The sequence below is a fragment of the Sapajus apella genome, unplaced genomic scaffold (assembly GCF_009761245.1).
Source record: "Sapajus apella isolate SASKATOON/1434 unplaced genomic scaffold, GSC_monkey_1.0 scaffold86, whole genome shotgun sequence".
NCBI lineage: Eukaryota > Metazoa > Chordata > Mammalia > Primates > Cebidae > Sapajus > Sapajus apella.
The window spans coordinates 58,784-79,657 of NW_022437026.1; the positions used below are offsets into that span (position 1 = coordinate 58,784).

Consider the following 20,874-nt stretch of genomic DNA (forward strand, 5'->3'; position numbering starts at 1 on the left):
GTAACTTCCTAAGTCTAGTCTTTAGACTACTTTCCATGCTCAAACTTCTAAGTATTAGGATATTCCTTTCCCTCATTTTTTGTCCCTATATTCCTCAACTTTCATCCTACCCCTTTATACTTCCGCATGTAGGCTTTATTTTCTTCTTGACTCTATCAAAAGCTATTGATGCCCTGCCAGAAAGATCTCCAATTAAAAGCAAACTGCAAGATTTTCTAACAGAAAATTTAGTTAGGGATTGTCAGGACAAGAACAGACATGGCTTCAAAATTCAAGATTGTCTGAAATCTACTCTGGGTAGGAAAAGAAAGTGCTTCCTTTCCATTCTGGGGACAATGTCCTTTCCTCTATCTTCCTTTGCTCCTGTATCCCTCAGTCCCACTACCCTCTAATAAAATAAGCCAGTAAGCCAGGCATGGTGGCTCACACCTGTAATCCCAGCACTTTGGGAGGCCAAGGTAGGTGGATCACCTGAGGTCAGGAGTTCAAGACCAGCCTTGCCAAAAAAGTGAAGCGCTTTCCCTACTAAAAACTACAAAAATTATCTGGGTGCAGTGGCAGGTGCCTGTAACGCCAGCTACTCGCGCGGCTGAGGCAGGAGAATCACTTGAACCTGGGAGGTGGAAGTTGCAGTGAGCCGAGATTATGCCATTGCACTCCAGTCTGGGAGACAGAGCAAAACTCTGTCTCAAAAATAAATAAAATAAAATAAAATAAAATAAAATAACATAACCCAGTAGATTAAAGGCTGCAGAGTATAAAATACTTGAACTTACATATCAAATCATGTTAAATATTTATATTTTAGTATGAAAGGCCCTCAATAGTTACGTTTTAAAAAGTCACTATTTCTCAGATAATATTTCTGTCCAGAAATTTGAGAAACAGGATTATATGTAATTATCTACATATTTAAGGAAATTGAACTCCTTATGAAATATGTATTTAGGGATTACTGGAGATTCATTTGAGGTCTGGCTGATTACCATGACCTTAGGAAGTTACTTATCTTCTCTCTAAATTCCAGTCTGCTTCTCTGAAAAATGATAAAAATGTTTTCCTCACAGGGTATATATGAGAATTATGGAGCTCATGTGTATAAATAATTTTTCATAGTTCCTGGAATTAAAAACTCAATATATTTTTTAAATGATGCTGACAGTAATGATATGCTGTTTGTCAAATCATCACATTTATTTTTACCCAGAGCTTAAAAAAAAAAAATCTTTTCCCCTATCCCTTAGGTTACATGTTGCTATGTTCACTATTTTCCTTTTGTAGTTAAAATAAGCTGTGACACATCTTTTCCCAGTATTTTTTTTTTGCCAGCTAAATTTCTTAAGTTTTATCTTTATTGATAATAATTATACTACCTACCTCTCTGCTTCTTCATGCTTGAGGGATCTCTGGATCTATCAATGTGTATGATAGTCTGAAAAAGCCCAATTTATGGGTAATAAAGGGAATGATCTTATTATCAGGAACAAATATATCTGTTTCCTTTATTGACTGCTGACTGTGTAGAGCATACCAAACAAATGGCCATTCATCTATCTATTCAAAAATATTTATTAGCTATTTTGCACTGGGCAATGCTCTAGGCTTGGGGATAGAGCAGTGAACAAACAAAATCGTTGGCCTAATGGATATTACCTGGAAGTGTGCCAGGAAGAATAAACTCACTTGTGAATTATAACAATAAGTGGTTTATTCATGTCAAAATCTTGTTTTGTCCCCTGGAAATTTCATTGAATTGCATCATGTAGGAGGCAAAATATACCTCAAGAACTAAGAGCAATTATGAATAAATGATAAACCAAATGATAAACCATATTTACTTCCCAATAGATAATATATAAAGATATATATTAGGAAGTAAATGTAAGTAGTAACTGTATACATATATAGTAAGTACTAACTGTATACTTATAGTTACTACTTACATTTATATGTGTATGTGTAATATATGTGTATATATGTATATGTACACACACACACACACACACACACACTGTTACTGTTACTACAGAGTATGAAATGGAATAGGATATATTGTCTTCCCTCACAGAGCTCCCAATTCTGCTGGAGGATATAATAAATATAAAGTCGGTTTCTTCAGTTTAACAAAAGACTGATGTGAGAAAAAAAGTTGTAGGAATATGTTCATGTAGCCACCCAAATGGAGCATCCTACTCTATCACCATTTCAGGATTAAGAGTGGATAGTCTTTTGTGTTACAAATTGGGACATTAGTGCCTCTGGGGAACAGTGATGTCCACTATTCTAAATCCCTTGGTATTCCTATTTCATTGATTAAACTACACTTCTGATATTTTAGACTAAAATATTTTGGCTTATCAGAGTCTAGGAAACCTGTCTTGGGTAAATAAAACAGATAAGTGATGCACAATTAGGGAAAAATAAGGCAACCTATGAAAATAGCCTTACGGATTAAAAGAAGTGAGCTCCTATATGGTCAGTGCAAACCAGGAAAAATTTAATGGAAAAAGTGTCATCTAAGCTTAGCTTTAAAATAGAGTATCTTCAGGCAGAAAAGGGTAGAAAAGGCATATAGGAGAATGTGCCCAAATGGAGTTTGGCTGGAGACAAGGAATAAAGCCTAGAAGGAACAATTACCCAAGGCCAGACATGGTGTTGGAGGGGGCAAGATGCTTATTATTTAAAGTGATAGATCACTGTTTGCTGGACACAGTGAGTAGAATACAGAGCACTGCGACTAGTTTAAAACTTTACCTCTCTTGGTGGTTTCTTATTTAGTTTTCTTTTTTTCCCCTGAAAAAACATGTGTATACTACTTTTTCAGCACAGACCTTGATTTAAAACTTTACCACTCTTAGTGGTTTCTTATTACAGTTTTCTTATCTGAAAAAAAAAGTGTGTATACTTCTTTTTCTGCAGTTTTCTATATCAGATCTTGATTGGCTCACCACCATTACACACACATCTCTTTTCTCTCATCCTCCCAGTGTTATAGAATCATTAATTGTAAAATCAGTATTCAGTATTTACATAATTATGATTGACTTTACATGACTAGTATTGTTCACAGTTGAGGTATGCAGTGTAGTTTTTGGATTTTTATTTTTTCCAGGGTTCAAAATTACATGTTTTGTTTTCTTAATTTTGAAAAATACGCAATTACTAATTTATCCCCCCACCCTCTGGAAAATGAAAGCTCTCTAGGCTGTATTCAAATACACCAGGTACTCTATTATACATTTTTATTTTTTAAAATATTTTACCTGAGGTCTCCATCTTTAGGCATTTCCTGTTGACTTCATACTGTTCTCTCCTACCACTCTTCCTCTTTAATATAGGTATATTACTATTTTAGAAATTTTATGGCTACCTTGTAAGTAATAAAAATGTCTTTCCCCACTCAACAACAGACCGTATCCTTCAATTTCCCACTTTATAAGGACATTACTACCATTCCATTATGTCTCCCCCCTTCTTCACGTTCCCACTTGTATTTCCGTCTGTATTTTTAAAACATGATGGATAACATTTGCATTCCACTTTGTAACCATAATTAGATACACCCTTAAACAATAAAAACCATAAACAGCATTTGCATTTTACTATTATTTAAATGTTATTCACTGAATAGCCAAGCTTTGTGCTACTAAGGGATCTCCTTCTCTGAGGCTCCAAGTCTCGATGTCCGTCGTCCTGTCACAAGAGCATTGAAATAGAGCCCATTTTCTTACACCCTCCCCATTAGTTCAAAAGCTTGCAGCATTTTATGTCTGGTACTTGGAGGATGTTTTTCTTGCACAGTTTTGCTTTTTTTCACTATAAGTTTCTGATTATTATTGTTTTCTCTTGTGGGATGAAGAAATATGTGCCTACTACATCACAGCCTTAACACCTTCAGCTTCCTATTTCAGATCTTGCTTACAATCCAATCCAATATTCCCGGTTTACTGATTTTCTTTTTCCTGAAAATTTCACCCTTTTATTTGGAAATAATGCACCCTCTGTGCTTTGTCACGTCCTGAAATTCGTCAGGGTGTTTAAGGATGCACGCTCTCTTAGATCTTTTCGAGGGTCTTAACTGCAGTTCTCTGTTTCCGGGATCGCGTATTTTCTCTTTCCAGGAACTAAAGGCTCCCAGCGCCCCCGGGACGAGCTCCGCTAGCAGCGAAGAGCGCAGCCGCGAAGAGCGCCTGAGCACCCTCGCGAGACTGTGGGGCTCGCTATCCGCTGCTCCGCCGCGCCGCAAAGGACCCTAGGAGTCGGCCATCTTGCTGGCCCCGGAGCCCGTTAGCTTAGTCACGGGTCTAAATGTGTACCTGCAAGCGAATGTTGAGAATCACCGAGCCCGCGACGTAGAAGTACGGAAAATTCATGCGCAGCTGCCAGGCCAGCTCGAAGAAGGCGAGGAGGGTGCGGGAGAGCCCCTTGCAGAAGACGCCGTACGAGGTGGGGGCCGCGGCGGGGCTTGAGGCCCTGACGGCCAAGGAAGACGGAGCCGCCTCGGGGGCCATGGGCCAGGTGTCGCCTCCCGCCCAGCGTCTGTACCGAGGGTTGCCGCAGGGCCTGCGGACCCCCTAGCTACGGCCGGGACCGGCGGGACGGTGGGCAAAGCGGCCCTTGGGCTCACAGCTAAGCTTGTCGCTCCGTCCAGTGCGGGGCGCCGGCTCCAGGCGCCGCTGGCGCTCCGCCTCTTCCTGTCTGCTTCTCACAGTGGCATTTACCATTTAGAGCTCAGCTCGTGGTAGATCTGGAATAGGATGTGTTATATAACATGTAAACAGCCATGCAGATATGACCACTTCAAAATGAAAAAAGCTAAGCGAGATGTAACTTGCTCTAGGGTACAAAGTTTGTAAGGGCCAAAGCTAAATTAAAACTAGTTTGTCTGCTGTGTTACATGGGATGTTAGCCAGGAATCTTACTCCTTTGATTCATAACATTAACCCTAATATTAGGTCAAGATGATTCTAAACCAGTAAAAGCACAAGGTCTCTGCAGTCATAATATACCATAAACATAAAGGATCACAAACTTTTTCTTTGGATTTTTCTATGTAAGGAATATTTAAATTGCAAGTGACAAATAGCACATTCAAGCAAAAAGAAAAAAAGGTACACATGCGTATATGCACAAGGATATATATACAAAATCATATTATCATCCATATAAACTCTTAAAAAGTTGAGATTAGCTATGGAAGCTTCAGTCATTTCTGCGTGGAGGTGCACCTGTGAAACCTGTGGCTAGGCTCCACGGCCTGGAACACTACTCTGTACTTCCAAACTCTTAATACCTTTTGAGTAACAACACCGTGAATCTCCGATAGCCACAATACTTTTCTGTTATTTAAATGATGGACATTACATTATCTTCACTAATCTCCCATTTTAACTAGAAAGCACTGTATTTTTGAATCTCACACAACGTCTTCATTTGTGGATTATTCAAATGTGTGATTTCTCATCATGACCTTAAGATTACAGTCTAGTTCTGAAAAGCATTATTCAGATATTACACATCACACTCTATGCTGCATGTCTAGTAGCTACAGAGAGTAAGTACTGTACTCTAGAGTACCTCTGTTTCTACATAGTCTACTGATGATATGACGGGTAGAACTAACATGCCATTGAGAAATTTGTAAAAAATAATTTTGTGTTCCCAGACAGTATTTCTTCCTTTGCTACTTTGCTGTACCAATACCACTCCAGCGAGATGGCACTTAGAGGAATTACTTATGACAGTTTCAGAAATACTGGTGTAGAGGCTGAAGAGCAGTGTAAAATTAATGATCAATTCTGAGAACTGGGAGATGTGTATTTTCAGTTCACAAATATAATTTGCTCCCTTTCAAAATTGAAAGACTAATACATAGAGCCATTCAGGGTCACAGAAATCATTACATTCTTGGATTTTTCATTTTTCATGTAAAATTTATTTCATTTTATTTTTCATGTAAAATTTACACTTTTACAAACGTGTAAAGTGATGTGAACTCATTCTCTCTTCTATTCCTCTTTTGTGCCACCCTTGACGTCCTACTTGCTCCAGCTCTGGGTAACTCCATGAAAACCTTGTCTTCTACCCTGAGACCTTGGGAAAAATAGCAGCCACCCACTGATAACGTGGCCAGGTTGAGGTTCTGTTATAATGGGAAGGGACTAGGCAAAGAACGGTCACATTGCTCCAGATCCTACTCCTTAATGCTCTAGAGCTGAGGAAAGATTTTCTTTCCACCTGAGAATGGCATAGGACCAATATTTTAGATAGTTGTCGTTTTTATCTGCCCCTTGATGTTTAGATTTGAATGCCCAATCCACACTTCTCAATAGGCACATATAAACAGGCTGTCAACAGTAACATATCTTAAGCCATTTCTCTGGGTGTTATTTCATTGACTCTTACTTGGCCTTCTCTTCCTAATCTTTTAAAATTTCCCTATTTTTGATGTTATATTCCAGTTCTAATACTTTATAATTTCTTGTTTGATCCTTTGGCAAAGTTTTAAGGTTGGCTTCAGTGGATCTGCAAAGTACCATATTGTCAAATTCTCAATTCCTTTTTTGAGAATTTGCCAAGGTAAGTTCTCTATTATATAAGATGCATTCAGAATGCGAGAACCAGATTCATAGGATTGAATCCCAAAGGCAAGAGAAAACTTGCAAATCAGTGAAAGAGTTTGCCCCACATTTGCATGCTAACAAATTGAGTTCAAACTTTCAGTCATCACCCAGAAACTGCTTGAGAGTTATAGGAAACTTTTACACAGATTTAGAATAGTTCTGAAAGGATAACAGATTGTATTGATTATACCAATGATTAGGTTCCATAGTAACACTGGGCAATTTCTGGATCAAGACTGTACAATCACGCATCAGATATGTCACACTGAAGCAGATGATCAGTTACAACATGAGAGGTTAAGATTTTTCTTTATGTGTTCTAGTTATGAGGAATAATATTTTGCTGATGGTGATATTAGGAGAATTCATGACTTGAATGTTTGGAAATGGCTTGATTGTACAGATTAACTGCATTACTGGCTCAGGTATTGGAAGATTCCTTTAACTGACTTTTCATCAGCTTAGCCACCTCCACAGTTTATTGGCTGTGTTTAATACTGCTTAATATTTTTATACTTACATTCATACCACACCATTAACTTGTGCTAATACTAAACTAGAAAAAAGTATGATCTCTTTTTGGACACTGATTGATACTCAGCCCTCTTGTTTGCTATCTGCCTAATAATTTTTGGAGGTGGGATGGTTCAAGATAGCTAATTTTTCTCAGCCATTTTTCCTCTGGATAAAGTGTAGAATTAATGATGTGAATATTATGATTCTAATGGATTCCTTTGTTTATTAACATTCCATTGGGAAATCAGTGTTCTTTGGAGTCTGTAATCTTTCTTATTTCATTTTTATCATGTACTGTTTTTTAACTTTTATAGCATATTTGATTCACTTTATGGTAAACAGCCTGCTGGGTATGATACTTTTGCAGATAGTAGCAACCTTCTGCCTTTCTGATTACTCTGATTCTGATTCTTCGGAAGAGCAAGCTGAGTCAGACCTCATTGATAATGCTGTGGAAGATTACATTCTTGATATGAAGGGAAACCTTGACCCCTTGAAAATCTTGACAAAAACTGGTTGTTTTTTTTTTTTAATATATATAAGAAAAAAAAATCAAGTAGAAGTCCACATAAAAACTCTTTCATTTTTCTTTCTTTTTTTTTCCTATGGCTTTAATATGTACATATAGTTTGGCATCATTGTAATTCTCACCAGAACATTCTCAGAACTAAACGTATACTCTTATTTCCACATTTCAAGCAAGGCTTTTCTTTTTCTCCCCTCCCAACTCTCTTTTAGACAATGAAACACAATAATCGTCAGATTATTAAGGTCTATTTTATTCTTGGCTACAAGGCCAGAGAGGTTGCATGAAAAATCACCTATACCTGAGTCTATTTTTTTTTTTTTTGATTGAGACATTTGTAAACCGTGCATGTGGAAGAATATGGTATAGTATGCATTTATGCATGCACTTTGAAAACCAGCTTGAGAATCCTTCTTCCTTTTAGGTGGTAGAAAACCAAAAGAGAATGTTGCTTCTGCTCTAACAAGGAGAGTAAACTAGGTAGGCTAAAAAATCATAATTTATTTTGAGCTTGTTAGAACTGAAGTTACAAGGTGGGCAGGTAAACTGAATTTCAAAAGATGACAAGCCTTTCCAAATAGGACACATGAATTGTTTCATCTGTGGCATAGCTCCAGAAAAGTTCTCTGGCATTTTGGTAGGTAAGAAGAAAATGGCTGAAATTATAACCAATGCTTACAAAGGTTGAGTGTAGTTTAGTGTGACAGTTTAGAATACCTGGGAGCCCCAGACACAGGAGTGATCTGTAATTGCCAGCTTTTCCCTTTGGGCTTCTACTGAATGCTTACTGGAAAGATTGAGGACAGAGCAGGAAACCTAATGAAGCTCCTTTATGGTATATGGTATAGGAGGCAGAATAATGGCTTTCCCAAAGATATCTGTGTCATAATCTTTGGAACCTGGTATTATGTTACATTATATGGCATGGGGACTTTGCAAATATAATTGTGGGTATGCACGTTGAGATGGGAGATTATCCTGTATTATTTAGGTGGGTTCAGTCTAATCATATGAGTCCTTAAAAACAGATTATTTCTTAACTAGGGTTAGAGTGATGCAATATTTCTGACTTTGAAGACGAAGGAGGCCCCAGGCCAAGGTCTGCAGGTAGCTTCTAGAAGTTAGGAATGTCAAGGAAATGGATTTTCCCCCTAGAGCCTCCAGAAAGCAATGTGGCCTTGCTGACACCTTGATGTTAGCTTAGTAAGACATATATCAGACTTCTGGTCTATAAAACTATAAGATAATTTTGTAGTGTTTAAGCCACTAAATTTATGATAATTTGTTATAGCAGTAGTGCAAATCTAAAACAAGTGGGAACAAAGTCTTCTTAAGTTTTAAAGAGGAGTAATAGAAGCTGGAGAAGCCCATTTACACTGTGGATGCTGCATGAGTAAAAGGTGGTTGCTGGCCAGTGCTAGGGGACGGGCAGGAAAACTACATGTCTGGGTCTTTATTAAGCAAGATCTACCTGCTGCTGAGTGAGGGGCACAGAATCCGCTGTAACTTGGACCCTACTCTGATATTGGGCAATAGCTGATTGGCACCAGGGGTGAAGTAAGAAACCTGCCTGCACTCCTGGGTCTGCACTGTTACGTATTAGAGGTCTGTTGTCACAGGGGAAGTCCGGGAAACTTACTTGTTCTGGGCTACATGCTGGCTAAACAGAAAGGATCTGCCACTGAGGGAGGACAGAAAACCCACCAACCCTGGACTCTGCATGAACACCAGGCAAAAGCCATTTGCTGCAGGAAGGGGGCAGTTAACCTGGTGGTATCAAGACCCTCCAGTGATACAAGACATTGATTGGCTGACACTCAGGGAGGGGCAGGAAGGTTGCCTGCCATGGGCTCCAATACTGACACCTGGTGAAAACCTATTGCCACTGGAGGAGGGGAAGAAAACCAGCTTTCAGCCAGGATCCTGCACTGATTTTAGGCAGTTTTTCTTGTTGTGGGAGTTGTGGGAGCATTAAGAAAGTCCCATGTCTGAGGCAAAGGTACGTAGACAGGGCCGTTGTTGGAGAATGAAGAGCCCCCATTGCCCCACCATGAACTTTTCTCTGATTAACATGCAATGCCAGTATACTAGGAGAGGGACACTAGTGTAGAAAGAGAGCCTTCTCTACAGTGCATGTGTGGACTCTTGAAGATGAACACAAAACACTGAGAATCCCTTTGGCACTCCAGTCTCCAAAACACAAGTTACTGGCATTCCACCACTGGAGCCTTTGGAATCTAAATACAGATAAACTACAGATTGGATTAATTTTACACACTACTAGTTTGACAGAATAAGAGGGAAGTCCATGTTTGAGTGGTAATATTTAGGATTTATTTCAGGATTCGCTGTAAATATGAATACATGTGCAAAACCTCAGTCATTGTCAAGAGAAAACAATGGCCTGAGGTTGAAATTATCAGACAGAACCTTTAAAAATAATTATGATTAATATGTTAAAAATCTAGTGGAAAAGATAAAATGCTCAAACTGGAAATTTTAGTAGAGAGATAAAAACTAAGAGGCTCAAATGAAAAACTTGTTGTTGGAGGTGAAAGATTCCTTTGGCAGTTTACCAACAGACTGGAAACAGCAGAGACAGAATCAGTAATATTGAAGGCAGATTATTATGTATTATTCAAACAGAAACAGAAAAATGAAGGAGAGAAGGAGAGAAAAGATTGGAAAGACTGACAATATTAATTGGTTAGGATGGGGGTGCAACTAGAATCCTCATGCATTACTGGTAGATATACAAAGTGACAAAGCCTCTTTGGATGAGTTTGATTCTTCTGAAGTTAAAAATACCATGAGACCTAGCAGTTCTGACACAGGCACCATTCCCTCCAGATGATTTGTTCCATGCTATGCTCTCTGTTGTACATTGCAGCTCTTACAGGGTATTATCCTTTCTTATTCTCTCACTCTGCCTGCAACTTGCACCGCACCTACTACTCTCTATTGGGCTCATCTCTTAGATCCACCTTTCTTCCACTCTGTTACCTGGGCAGACACCCGCTTCCCAGCTTCTAATAATGTAACTGCTTGGCTAGGAGGGATTGACTTACCCCTGGTAGGGTCCCTCATTAATGGCACTACATATCACTCCACAATCCTCCCACTGTGTGTAAGTTATAAAAGTTCTAAGCCTTACTATGTACTTGCTCAAACACAATTATGGCTACATCACGGCAAAGGAAATGCCTTAACATTTTTGTTTCAGGTAACTTCAAACCAGGAAATGCAACACTTTCCGCAACATTATTCCCTGTGCTAAAAAACAAAGCCAGGAAAGTAATGGATTCCACCTTAGCTGGGAGATCTGTCATGGGGGACAATCCTGTAACCTCCAGTTAGGCAATTATAATTTCTTAAGACTGGAGCCCTCATGGCTATTTGCACGGTGACCATACTGATGTCTGCATCCATCGTGGCATCAATCAGTTTCATAGGCACATCCCATTGTCCTATGATTTGGGTCAATGGGGGCTGGTATATTCCATATCCCAAGTAGAGTCCATGCCACTCCAAGACACTTTATGGCACCTGGGACATCTTACAACCACCTTTAACACCTGGTGTGAGGTATATTATAATTCCAGTAAAAATTATACTATGACCTTTATTCATAATGACACAGGTCAGTGACTAATTTGTGCTAGCCATCCATATGTTTTCCGTATGGGAACCAGTATTTCCATTACACCCCAAAACTTCATGTTTGTGACCCAAGTGCCAAGACAGGCTTGGTTCGCCTCAGGTATCACTAATTACAATATATCTAATTTAAATATTACTAGTGTCATGGTATTAAGGAGACAACCTGAAGCATTCCTACCAGTCAATTTGACACACGATTGGCAGGGTTTCTCTGCTTTTGCCACCTTAGAATGTGTCCTGTCCCAGGTCAGACACAAAAGATTCCTAGGTATACTTACAGTCCTATATTCTCAGCCATAGTCATCCTAGCCACTGCTAGTGTTGCTGTTGCATACTGAATCAGTACAAACAGCCACCTTTGTGGATAACTTGGCCAGAAATGTGTCTACTGAAGTTCTCCTACAGCAGGGTATAGATCAAAAAAATTCTTGCATGTCTGCAAGCCCTCAAGGCTGACTTAGAGTACATAGAGGAATGGCAAGATGTACTGGCATTCTGACAGCAATTAAACTGCGACTGGGAGCATAAGCATATCTCTGTCACCTCTCTACCTTGACATCAATCAATACATAGTTGAGATGAGGTGAAACAACACCTCTGGGGAATCTTACGTGATAATTTAACAGCAGATGTAAAGCAACTTAAAACTAAAATTCGAGAATCTCTAAACACTGTAGATCTACATGCCCAGCAAACAGCCATATGGAAGGATATACAAAAACATCTCTCCTGGATAGACCCCTACTCCTGGGGGTCACTCCTTGGTTGGAAAAGGATATTACTGATTATACTCTTTTTTATCTCATGTTATTTACTAATTGTAGGTTGCAAAGCTGGAAAACGAGCTGTAACTGCTACCTCTTAAAAACCTACTGCTGCACACATCTGTACTCTTCAATCAACAAAACCTGATGCAAAAAACAGAAAAGGGGGAGACGTAGGAGATTGGTGAGGGTTGTGGGAGAAGCTATAGGGAAAGAAGCAGGCCTTTTGAAAGGTCAGAAGGCTCTGCAAAGCTTCCAGAGAGTATAAAGCTGAAGGCAGCTAATTCTCTTACCCTGAGGCTAAGGGCAAGGAGTAGGTAACAGGGAGTGTAAAGAAATCTATCTAGATAAGTTTACTAATGTTATCTGGAGACTGACCTTTGATCATCCACATGCAAGACTGCTCCCTGCAATGGGGAGGGACAATGTTAATTACCCACAAATTGTGTTGGCTCCAAGCCTTTGACATTATACCAGTACTGAATAAAGGCAAGTGGCTCTGGCTTATCAGGACTGCTCTCTCCAGCAGTCCCCTAGTTGCTCTCATGCAAAATACCTGTGTCTGAGTACTCCTTTCATCCTTCACTAGGCCAGAGTCTATGGGACAGACTCGGCAGCAAAGTACATTTCTAAGTATAAAATTAAGGTGATATGCATATTCTCATAGATACCATTGTAATTAGAGTGTTTGCTGAATAAAGGAGAATAGAGCATTATGGTACTAAGAAATCCAAGTTAGAATTTAAAAGTTTCTTTTTTATTTTGAGACAGAGTGTCATTCTTTTGTCCAGGCTGGAGTGCACAAGTGCAATCTCTGCTCAATAGAACCTCTGCCACCTGGGCTCAAGTGATTCTCCCCTATCAGCCTCCTGAGCAGCTAGGACAACAGGTGTGCACCACCACCATGCCCTGCTAATTTTTTCTATTTTTGGTAGAGGCAGGATTTTGTCATGTTACCCAGGCTGGTCTTGAACTCCTGTGCTGAGGGAATCCACCTGCCTCAACCTCCCAAAATGCTGAGATTACAGGTGTGAGCCACTACACCTGGCCCAAAACTTTTCTTAAATTAATGAAAAAGAAAAAAAAGAAAAAGATAATTGTAAATCCACTCTCTTAATGCTGTTATTAATTTGAAACATCAAAATTTGAATATGAATGATTGCTAGATGCCTTTTTTCTTATTTCCAATTTAATTATTAATAATATACATTTCAAAGTGTCAGAAAGTCATGAATTTCCAAAAAATTATAGTATAATGCACATTAAATATGTAGACCTATTGTCCCAAAATGTGTCTCTAAATGAAATATTTATATTGTTAGCGTTCTAATTGCACAATACTATTTACATGTACACTTGGGAAAAATATTTTGTTACTATAAATGTTTTGGTTCTACATTAGAGAAAAAATCATAGAAAGGCAAATTTGTTAAGGTATAAAACATATTCAGTATGATATTTCAGTATGTTTGTGCAAATATACTAATTTGACTGCTATAGTAAAATCATCCAGATTTAGTCACCATAGCTAAGAATGTGAAAAAGCATTTGCAAGAATTTAGCTTGCTAATGATGTGCTTAAAACATGAAATAAAATTGATATACTGTGTTATATCTAGAGCATTAGTCCATGTTCATATTGAAAAATGCCCCAAAAAGCCCAAAATAGAATCCTAATTGTTGGAGGTCACTTTTGCTATAATTTTTTAAATTGTAGTAAAAGAAAAAAAAATCATTGAAAATATGTTGGTTTTACATTATTCTTGATGAATATCACATGAGGGTATTTGTCTAAGCCTTATGCTGAAAATAATATAGGAATCATGAGGTCATGAGGAAGATTAATAGTGTTTTCTCATCACCCTGAACTCTAGTATTTAAGAAATGAGACTGAAATTACATTTATCAAATAGCATCCTCCCTTTTACCTGCCATTATTATTATCATCATCATTATATCTACATCTATCTCATTAAATGATTTATTTTTGACATATTTACATAATTTGGAAAATAGGTAATTTTAAAAAGATCATCATTGTGGGAAAGTTACAGTGGTAAATAGCAAAGGTCAAGTCAAGCTCAATAATTTATATTGAGAAATTAAGTGTGGTTTCATTTATAATACATTGCTTAAGCAAATAATTATTTATGGATGACCTTAAACTAATCCTCATTTCCCTATGATCACTATAGAAACAATTTAGATTTTAGTGTAAATAAAATTCCTTAATAAGAAGGATAAAGCAAATAACACATTTTATGAGCAAGCTTTTATTTCTAAAGAGAGGATTTTAGGACCAAAGTGTCAAACAGAGGTAAGACCTCAGATCTTCTGTCACACTTGAGTGAGTAATGATGGAGTTTGAAGGTTATAGTTCTATAACTAAAACTATATTCATGGATAGGGAATAAATGGTGGAATTCCATAGAGGCACCGGATTCAGTTGTGTTTCCTTGGGACTTAAAATCTACTTATAACAGATGTCCTTCATTTTTTGATAAACTTGTGAGTACTGTTGTACTATTTGATCTTTTAAAGTTTGTTATAAACTAAGAAGTCCTGATTTCTGCTAATAATAATTTATGTTAATAAAAACAGAGTAAAATTTAAATGATGGAATAGAAAGGTGGAGCTGTGGTTGAGGTACTATACACTATTAATTGCAATGACATTTTGAGATACAATGCTGCTCATTGAATTTCCCTGTGAGGAGACTTTGTGGTGATGACCCAGCAACAGACAAGCTACTATCCAAAAAAAGCTACTTACATCAAATCAATTTCCAGTTTATTCCAACTTTCAGGAGAATGCCTAGATCATGCTTTCATTCTCTTCTGTGACCAAACTATTACGCAAAGAAGAAAATCATTACCATTTTCATGTCAGGTGTACGAAAAATTTATAAAAGCTCTTTTTTTAAGAACTTGGTGTTAGGAATAGTTTGTTTAGTTCCTCCATTAAAAAATGATTTATAGAAGGAGAGCAAAAGTTTATTTCTACCCCTAAAACAATAAGACAAAAATAATCAATATTGAGAATCCAATAGACAGAGTTAACAACCATTAAACATAAAGAGAAGAAAGAATTAGTGAACTGGAAGATAACTACCCAGAATGAAGCATAAAAAGATCAAGAGATGGAAAATATAAGGTTAGAGGGTAAGAGATATTGAGGCTACAATCAGAACATCCAACATATTTCTGGAGTTCTGGAAAATTAGAAGAGAGAAAATGGGGCAGAAACAATGTGGAGATTTTTCTAAATGTGATAAAATGTATCAGTTCTTATATTTTTAGAAATAATCAAACTTCAGATGTGTTAACTAAAGACAAATTAACATAAAATGACAGGACATCAAAGACAGATAGAAAATCTGAAAAGTAACTAGAGGAAAAGATAGGTTATGTTAAAGGGAATAACTGTCTAAATGACAACCTGATTTGTAAAAGACAAAAATGAAGCTAGAGTTGAATGGAATCATGTGTTCAGTGTATTTCAAAAGTAGAATAGACCTTGATAAACAGAAACTTAAAATAATACTTTTAATTAAAAGAAAAATTATTATTATTATTATTGTTTGTAGAGTTGGAGTCTCACTCTGTTGCCCAGGCTGGAGTTCAGCAGTCAGATCATGGCTTACCGCAGTCTGGAACTCCTGGACTCAAACCATCCTCCCACCTCAGCCTTGTGAGTAGCTTCACTATGTCTACCTTTTTTATTTATTGTAGAGACAGTTTTGCTGTGTTGCACAGGCTGGTCTTGAACTCCTGGGTGCCCCTGCCCCAGCCTTACAAAATGCGGGGATTATGGATGTGAGCTACCCTGCCTGACCAATAAAAATTATTGAAAATATTAAGAATATGCAAGAAGGAATACAATTAATGAAAATGATAAATATGTGCATACTTCTAAATTAATGTTTACTGTATAAAATAATATCTTGTTGGGATAATTACATAATTGATAAGATATATGCAAATGGCAAAAAATAGACTGGAGGTAAAGGTGACAGGGATAAATTTAGTTAAATTATTCTTTGAACTTTTCTGTGTCTATGATGAGATTTTGAACAAAGACCCTGTAATTCTACTCATAGGTATATATACAATGGAATTGTATCAAATGATTTGTGAAAGAATGCTCTAGTAGAATTATTCATAATTGTTCAAAAAAGAAGCTGGCCAAATATATATTAAGGACAGATGAATCATTACAGTAAATCCATACAATGGAGTAATATAGAGACATGAAAAAAAATCACATGTACATGCAATTATGTGATTAAATTTCAGAAACATAATGTTTAGTCCAAGAAGCCACATACAAAAAGAACATGTAGGATTGCACCTATACAGTTCAAAGCAGGCCAGACCAAGCTATGTAGTTTAGGGTTGCATAATTATTTGGTAAAGTATAAAGAAAATCAAGGAAACCGTCATCATAAATTATGGATATTGCTTATCTTAGGAGATGTGAAGAAAGTTTTAGGGGCTTGGAAAGTAGCATGGGGATGGACATAGACTGTTTTTGGCGTTCCTTGTCTTGCCCTGCATGATGGTTACTTGAGTGTTTATGATACATTGCTGTATTTTCCATTTTTGTTTTGGTTTATTTCTAAGTGTGCATTATAATTTTAATATAAAATTTTTAATTAGGAGAAATGTCTCATAGAAATGATTATTACTCATTTCATTATATACTGAGGGGAAAAATCAACTATGTGTATACATTCTTATACAACTCTAAGAGAGCTGAAGTAGGAACTTTCTTATTTAGTTGCAAGTTGAGGAAATTTGAGATGTTGTTACCTGCTAACCTCAGATCTTTCCAAAGGATTTCTTCTAGCCTTAATTATCCGCCTCACAGGAACAAACCATTGCCATTTCCTGTCTGTTTTTTCTTTTGGCTCCTGAATTCCTGACACAACTAGCTTGTACATATTCCCCACATTCTTGGTTTAGCAGAGTTCTTTTATTAGTTATGTTTTTCTGCAAGAGAAAACCCTCCAAAACTGTGTTAGATATTTATACCTCACATGTCTTTGGATTTTGTTTTTCTAATCTGAGTTTGGTGGATGGCTCTGGTGATTTGAGATAGGCAAAATTCTGCATCTTGGAGGTAGAGTTTGGCCAATTTAGTCTGGATTGCAGGGTCGGGAGGGGGCAGTCTGACTTCACTAGTTTCTCATTTTCCTGTAAGCATGTACTAGCCAGGCAATAGTCTCATGGTAAATGGAAAGAGGAAGAATCCTTTATATGGAAGCCATCTCAAATCTCTATGCAAAGTGTAGCAATATTCTGTTTATCAAAACAAGTTAAATGATTGAACTCTAAGTTCAGGGGCAAGGTAGTCAGTGTTCTTGTGATGGGAGGATACTGAAACATTATCTATCAAAGGGTCTGGTACTCAGGAATACTTATAAAATTGCTAAATATTTTAATTAAATAAATATTTAAATGTTAGACTTGAGAGAAACTATACCAAAGGCCTAAGAATTAGAGATATGTTTGATAACTAAATAGTATTCATGGGATGAAAACCCTGAGTGGTAAATAGGACAAATTTCACCTGGACAATTTCCTGGAAACCCATTTTTTATTTTGGAAATTCAAGAAAATAATGTGTTCCATTCATAAGTAGTGTGCATATGTGTGTATTTATGAGCTTGTGAACAAAGAAGTTATGCATTATTAGCAGCAACCAGATCTTAAGGAGTATTGGCCTGCCTGTAGTTCTCAAGACAATCTTAGATGCTTTTGATAAAAGAAGTTTGGATTCTTTGTATTTAAATCTGAAATTAAAAAAAAAGTCCATATTGGTGATGATCTTAGTTATGACCAAACTCCCTTTAACAATTTAGGCATTTACCATATGATCTATGTGTTGGGTTGTAAAACTTCCCTAACAACTGAAGTCGCTAAAGACAAATGGTGGAGAGGTTACACAAGGAAAAACTGCAAACACTGAAAGATAATATATCCTTATTTACATATTAGCAAATGAGAATTCAGGCTTCCCGTCAATTTCAGTATGAATAATTCCAGCCTACAACAAGAACAGACAGTGAATGAATGAGTTAATTTGAGTTGTTTTGAAAATAAGAATGTTTTCCATAAAGAGAGGATTGAACCTCAGGCATTAGCATGCCATGGTGATTTCTGGCTTGACACTGGTCACAACAATTAAAAGTAAAAAGAATGTCACAGCATATTCACAAATCAGGCACATATAGAATTTAAGGCCAGGATATTCAAGCAATCACAATCAGTGATATTATACCAGCATTTAAAAAATTCCTTTTTGTCTGTTCAGATATGATAACTTTTCTACCCATCATTTTTTCCATTCTAGTAGTGGTTACATTTGTTCTTGGAAATTTTGCTAATGGCTTCATAGCATTGGTAAATTCCATTGAGTGGGTCAAGAGACAAAAGATCTCCTTTGCTGACCAAATTCTCACTGCTCTGGCGATCTCCAGAGTTGGTTTGCTCTGGGTATTATTATTACATTGGTATTCAACTGTATTGAATCCAGCTTTTTATAAGACTGCAGAAGTCAGAATTACTACTTACAGCTTCTGGGCAGTAACCAGCCATTTCAGCAACTGGCTTGCTACTAGCCTCAGCATATTTTATTTGCTCAAGATTGTCAATTTCTCCAACTTTATTTTTCTTCGCTTAAAGAGGAGAGTTACGAGTGTCATTCGGGTGATAATGTTGGGGCCTTTGCTACTTTTGATTTGTCAGCTTTTTGTGGTAAACGTGAATGAGATTGTATGGACAGAAGAATATAAAGGAAACATGACTTGGAAGATCAAATTGAGGAATGCGATGTCCCTGTCAAATTTGACTATAAACCTGCTAGCTAACTTAGCACCCTTCACTCTGACCCTGATATCTTTTCTGCTATTAATCTGTTCTCTGTGTAAACATCTCAAGAAGATGCAGCTCCATGGCAAAAGATGTCAAGATCCCAGCACCAAAGTCCACATAAAAGCTTTGCAAATCGTGATCTCCTTCCTCTTGTTATGTGCCACTTACTTTCTGTCTGTAATAATATCAGTTCAGAGTTTTGAGAACATGGAAAAGAAAGCTGTCTTTATGTTCTGCCAAGCTATTAGATTCAGCTATCCTTCAGCCCACCCATTCATCCTGATTTGGGGAAACAAGAAGCTAAAGCAGACTTTTCTTTCAGTTTGGTGGCAAGTGAGGTACTGGGTGAAAGGACAGAAATCTTCATCTCCATAGAATCACAAGAAGGGCATTGTATATCTTCTAGCAGAAAACAAACTGGTGGTGTATGAAACATTTTATATTTCTTACTGGTTTTTTGTAAGGTATGTATATGAATAATTTCAAATGTATACCTATAAAAGTCTTTTACCTAAAGTTAATCTAAAAAAGCATGTGTGTGTGTGTGTGTGTGTGTTTATGTGTGTATGAAAACTTAAGAACATCGACAATAACATACTCTTTATTGCTTTTTCACACAAACTGCCAAATTATACAAAATATGATAAAAGTTCCTCAGAATTATGAAGGCTTGTGTATTTCATACGTGTATTTTATATTTCATTTGAAGAATTTATGTTGTCTATTCATAATTATTAAGAACTAACAGCTTATCTCGGGAAAAATATTGCTCTTTTCTATTGTTATTTGAACCACACAAATATACCACAGTGTGGTTAGAATTCATTGTTTGAACCTCTAACTTTTTGGATGGTAAGATCATTTAATTCTAAATCAATAATGAGGATATGTCTTCAGGGTTTTATTTCATTGTGAGTTCCTATTTTATGTTTAATATAAAGCAAACACAATTATTGTTAGAAAACGATGCACACAATAAAGTTTGGGTGACAAACATATGTAGAGTAAATTTCGTCTTTGCCTACCATAAACACTACTGAGGAGTAGCAGATTTAACACAAGTATGTGAATGGCTTAGGAAAAAAATCTCTTTTATAATAGGGATGAAAAACCATGATCATGATCTTGATTGCTATTATCAGTTTCCATATGCAGTAAGAAAAGTCATTTCTTCCAGCTTTTGAACTAAAGAAAAGCTTTTTTTGAAGTTGAGAGCTGATGTAAATTATTTTGGTATTTTTCTAATGCACGTCTAAGCCCCTGAATTGTGAATTATAGTCTTATCTTCCATTTATAAAATTCCTTCTAAACTTTAGATAAGACAACTCAAATCTTCCTTTTTCTTAAAAAAAAACCAAAACTGTCAATGTAAAAATTGTATAGAAATTATGGAAAATAATTCAGTGAAACTTTTTGTAAATGTTAAAATAGCATCTATAAAATCTATGTGTTATAGGGTGTGCTTTAGCATTGTAATTTTTTTGTCAATGATGAAATGAAAGTATGTTAACATATTCATTAATAGGAAATTCTATTAATTAATTCTATTAAGAAGGAAATGTACAATCTTGTTCACAGCTAAATTCTAGATGACTGTATTAATTCTTGATGTTATGAAATTTTAACAGTTATTTAAACCTTAAGATAAATCATCCTCACACCTGATTTATGTATTTTAAAAATTATATATCTTCCTCAGTACAATGTAAGCACCGTAAAAAAAAGATACCATGTCTGTCTTGCTTTCTGTTGACTCCCAGGACTTAGAACCTAGCACAAAGAATAGATGGTCAAAAATGATATTTTAATGAACAAATAAATGGGTGGATAAAATGGGTAAGTTGATGTGGTAAACCAATGAAAAGGAAACTCATCACAAAATCTACAGTTGCATGAATTCGCCTGTTCTG

At 36.7% G+C, this 20,874-nt stretch overlaps 2 protein-coding genes across 2 annotated transcripts; one reads left to right on the forward strand and one right to left on the reverse strand.

Moving 5' to 3' along the window:
- Positions 1 to 1,314: 1,314 nt before the first annotated feature.
- SMIM10L1 (small integral membrane protein 10 like 1) lies at positions 1,315 to 4,828 on the reverse strand. The gene has a single exon (XM_032254315.1). The coding sequence runs from the start codon at positions 4,509 to 4,511 to the stop codon at positions 4,305 to 4,307; it is 207 nt and encodes a 68-aa protein (XP_032110206.1). The 5' UTR covers positions 4,512 to 4,828; the 3' UTR covers positions 1,315 to 4,304.
- Positions 4,829 to 15,947: 11,119 nt separating this feature from the next.
- On the forward strand, positions 15,948 to 20,323 carry LOC116534136 (taste receptor type 2 member 46-like). The gene has a single exon (XM_032254306.1). The coding sequence runs from the start codon at positions 18,407 to 18,409 to the stop codon at positions 19,337 to 19,339; it is 933 nt and encodes a 310-aa protein (XP_032110197.1). The 5' UTR covers positions 15,948 to 18,406; the 3' UTR covers positions 19,340 to 20,323.
- The last annotated feature ends 551 nt before the right edge of the window (positions 20,324 to 20,874 follow it).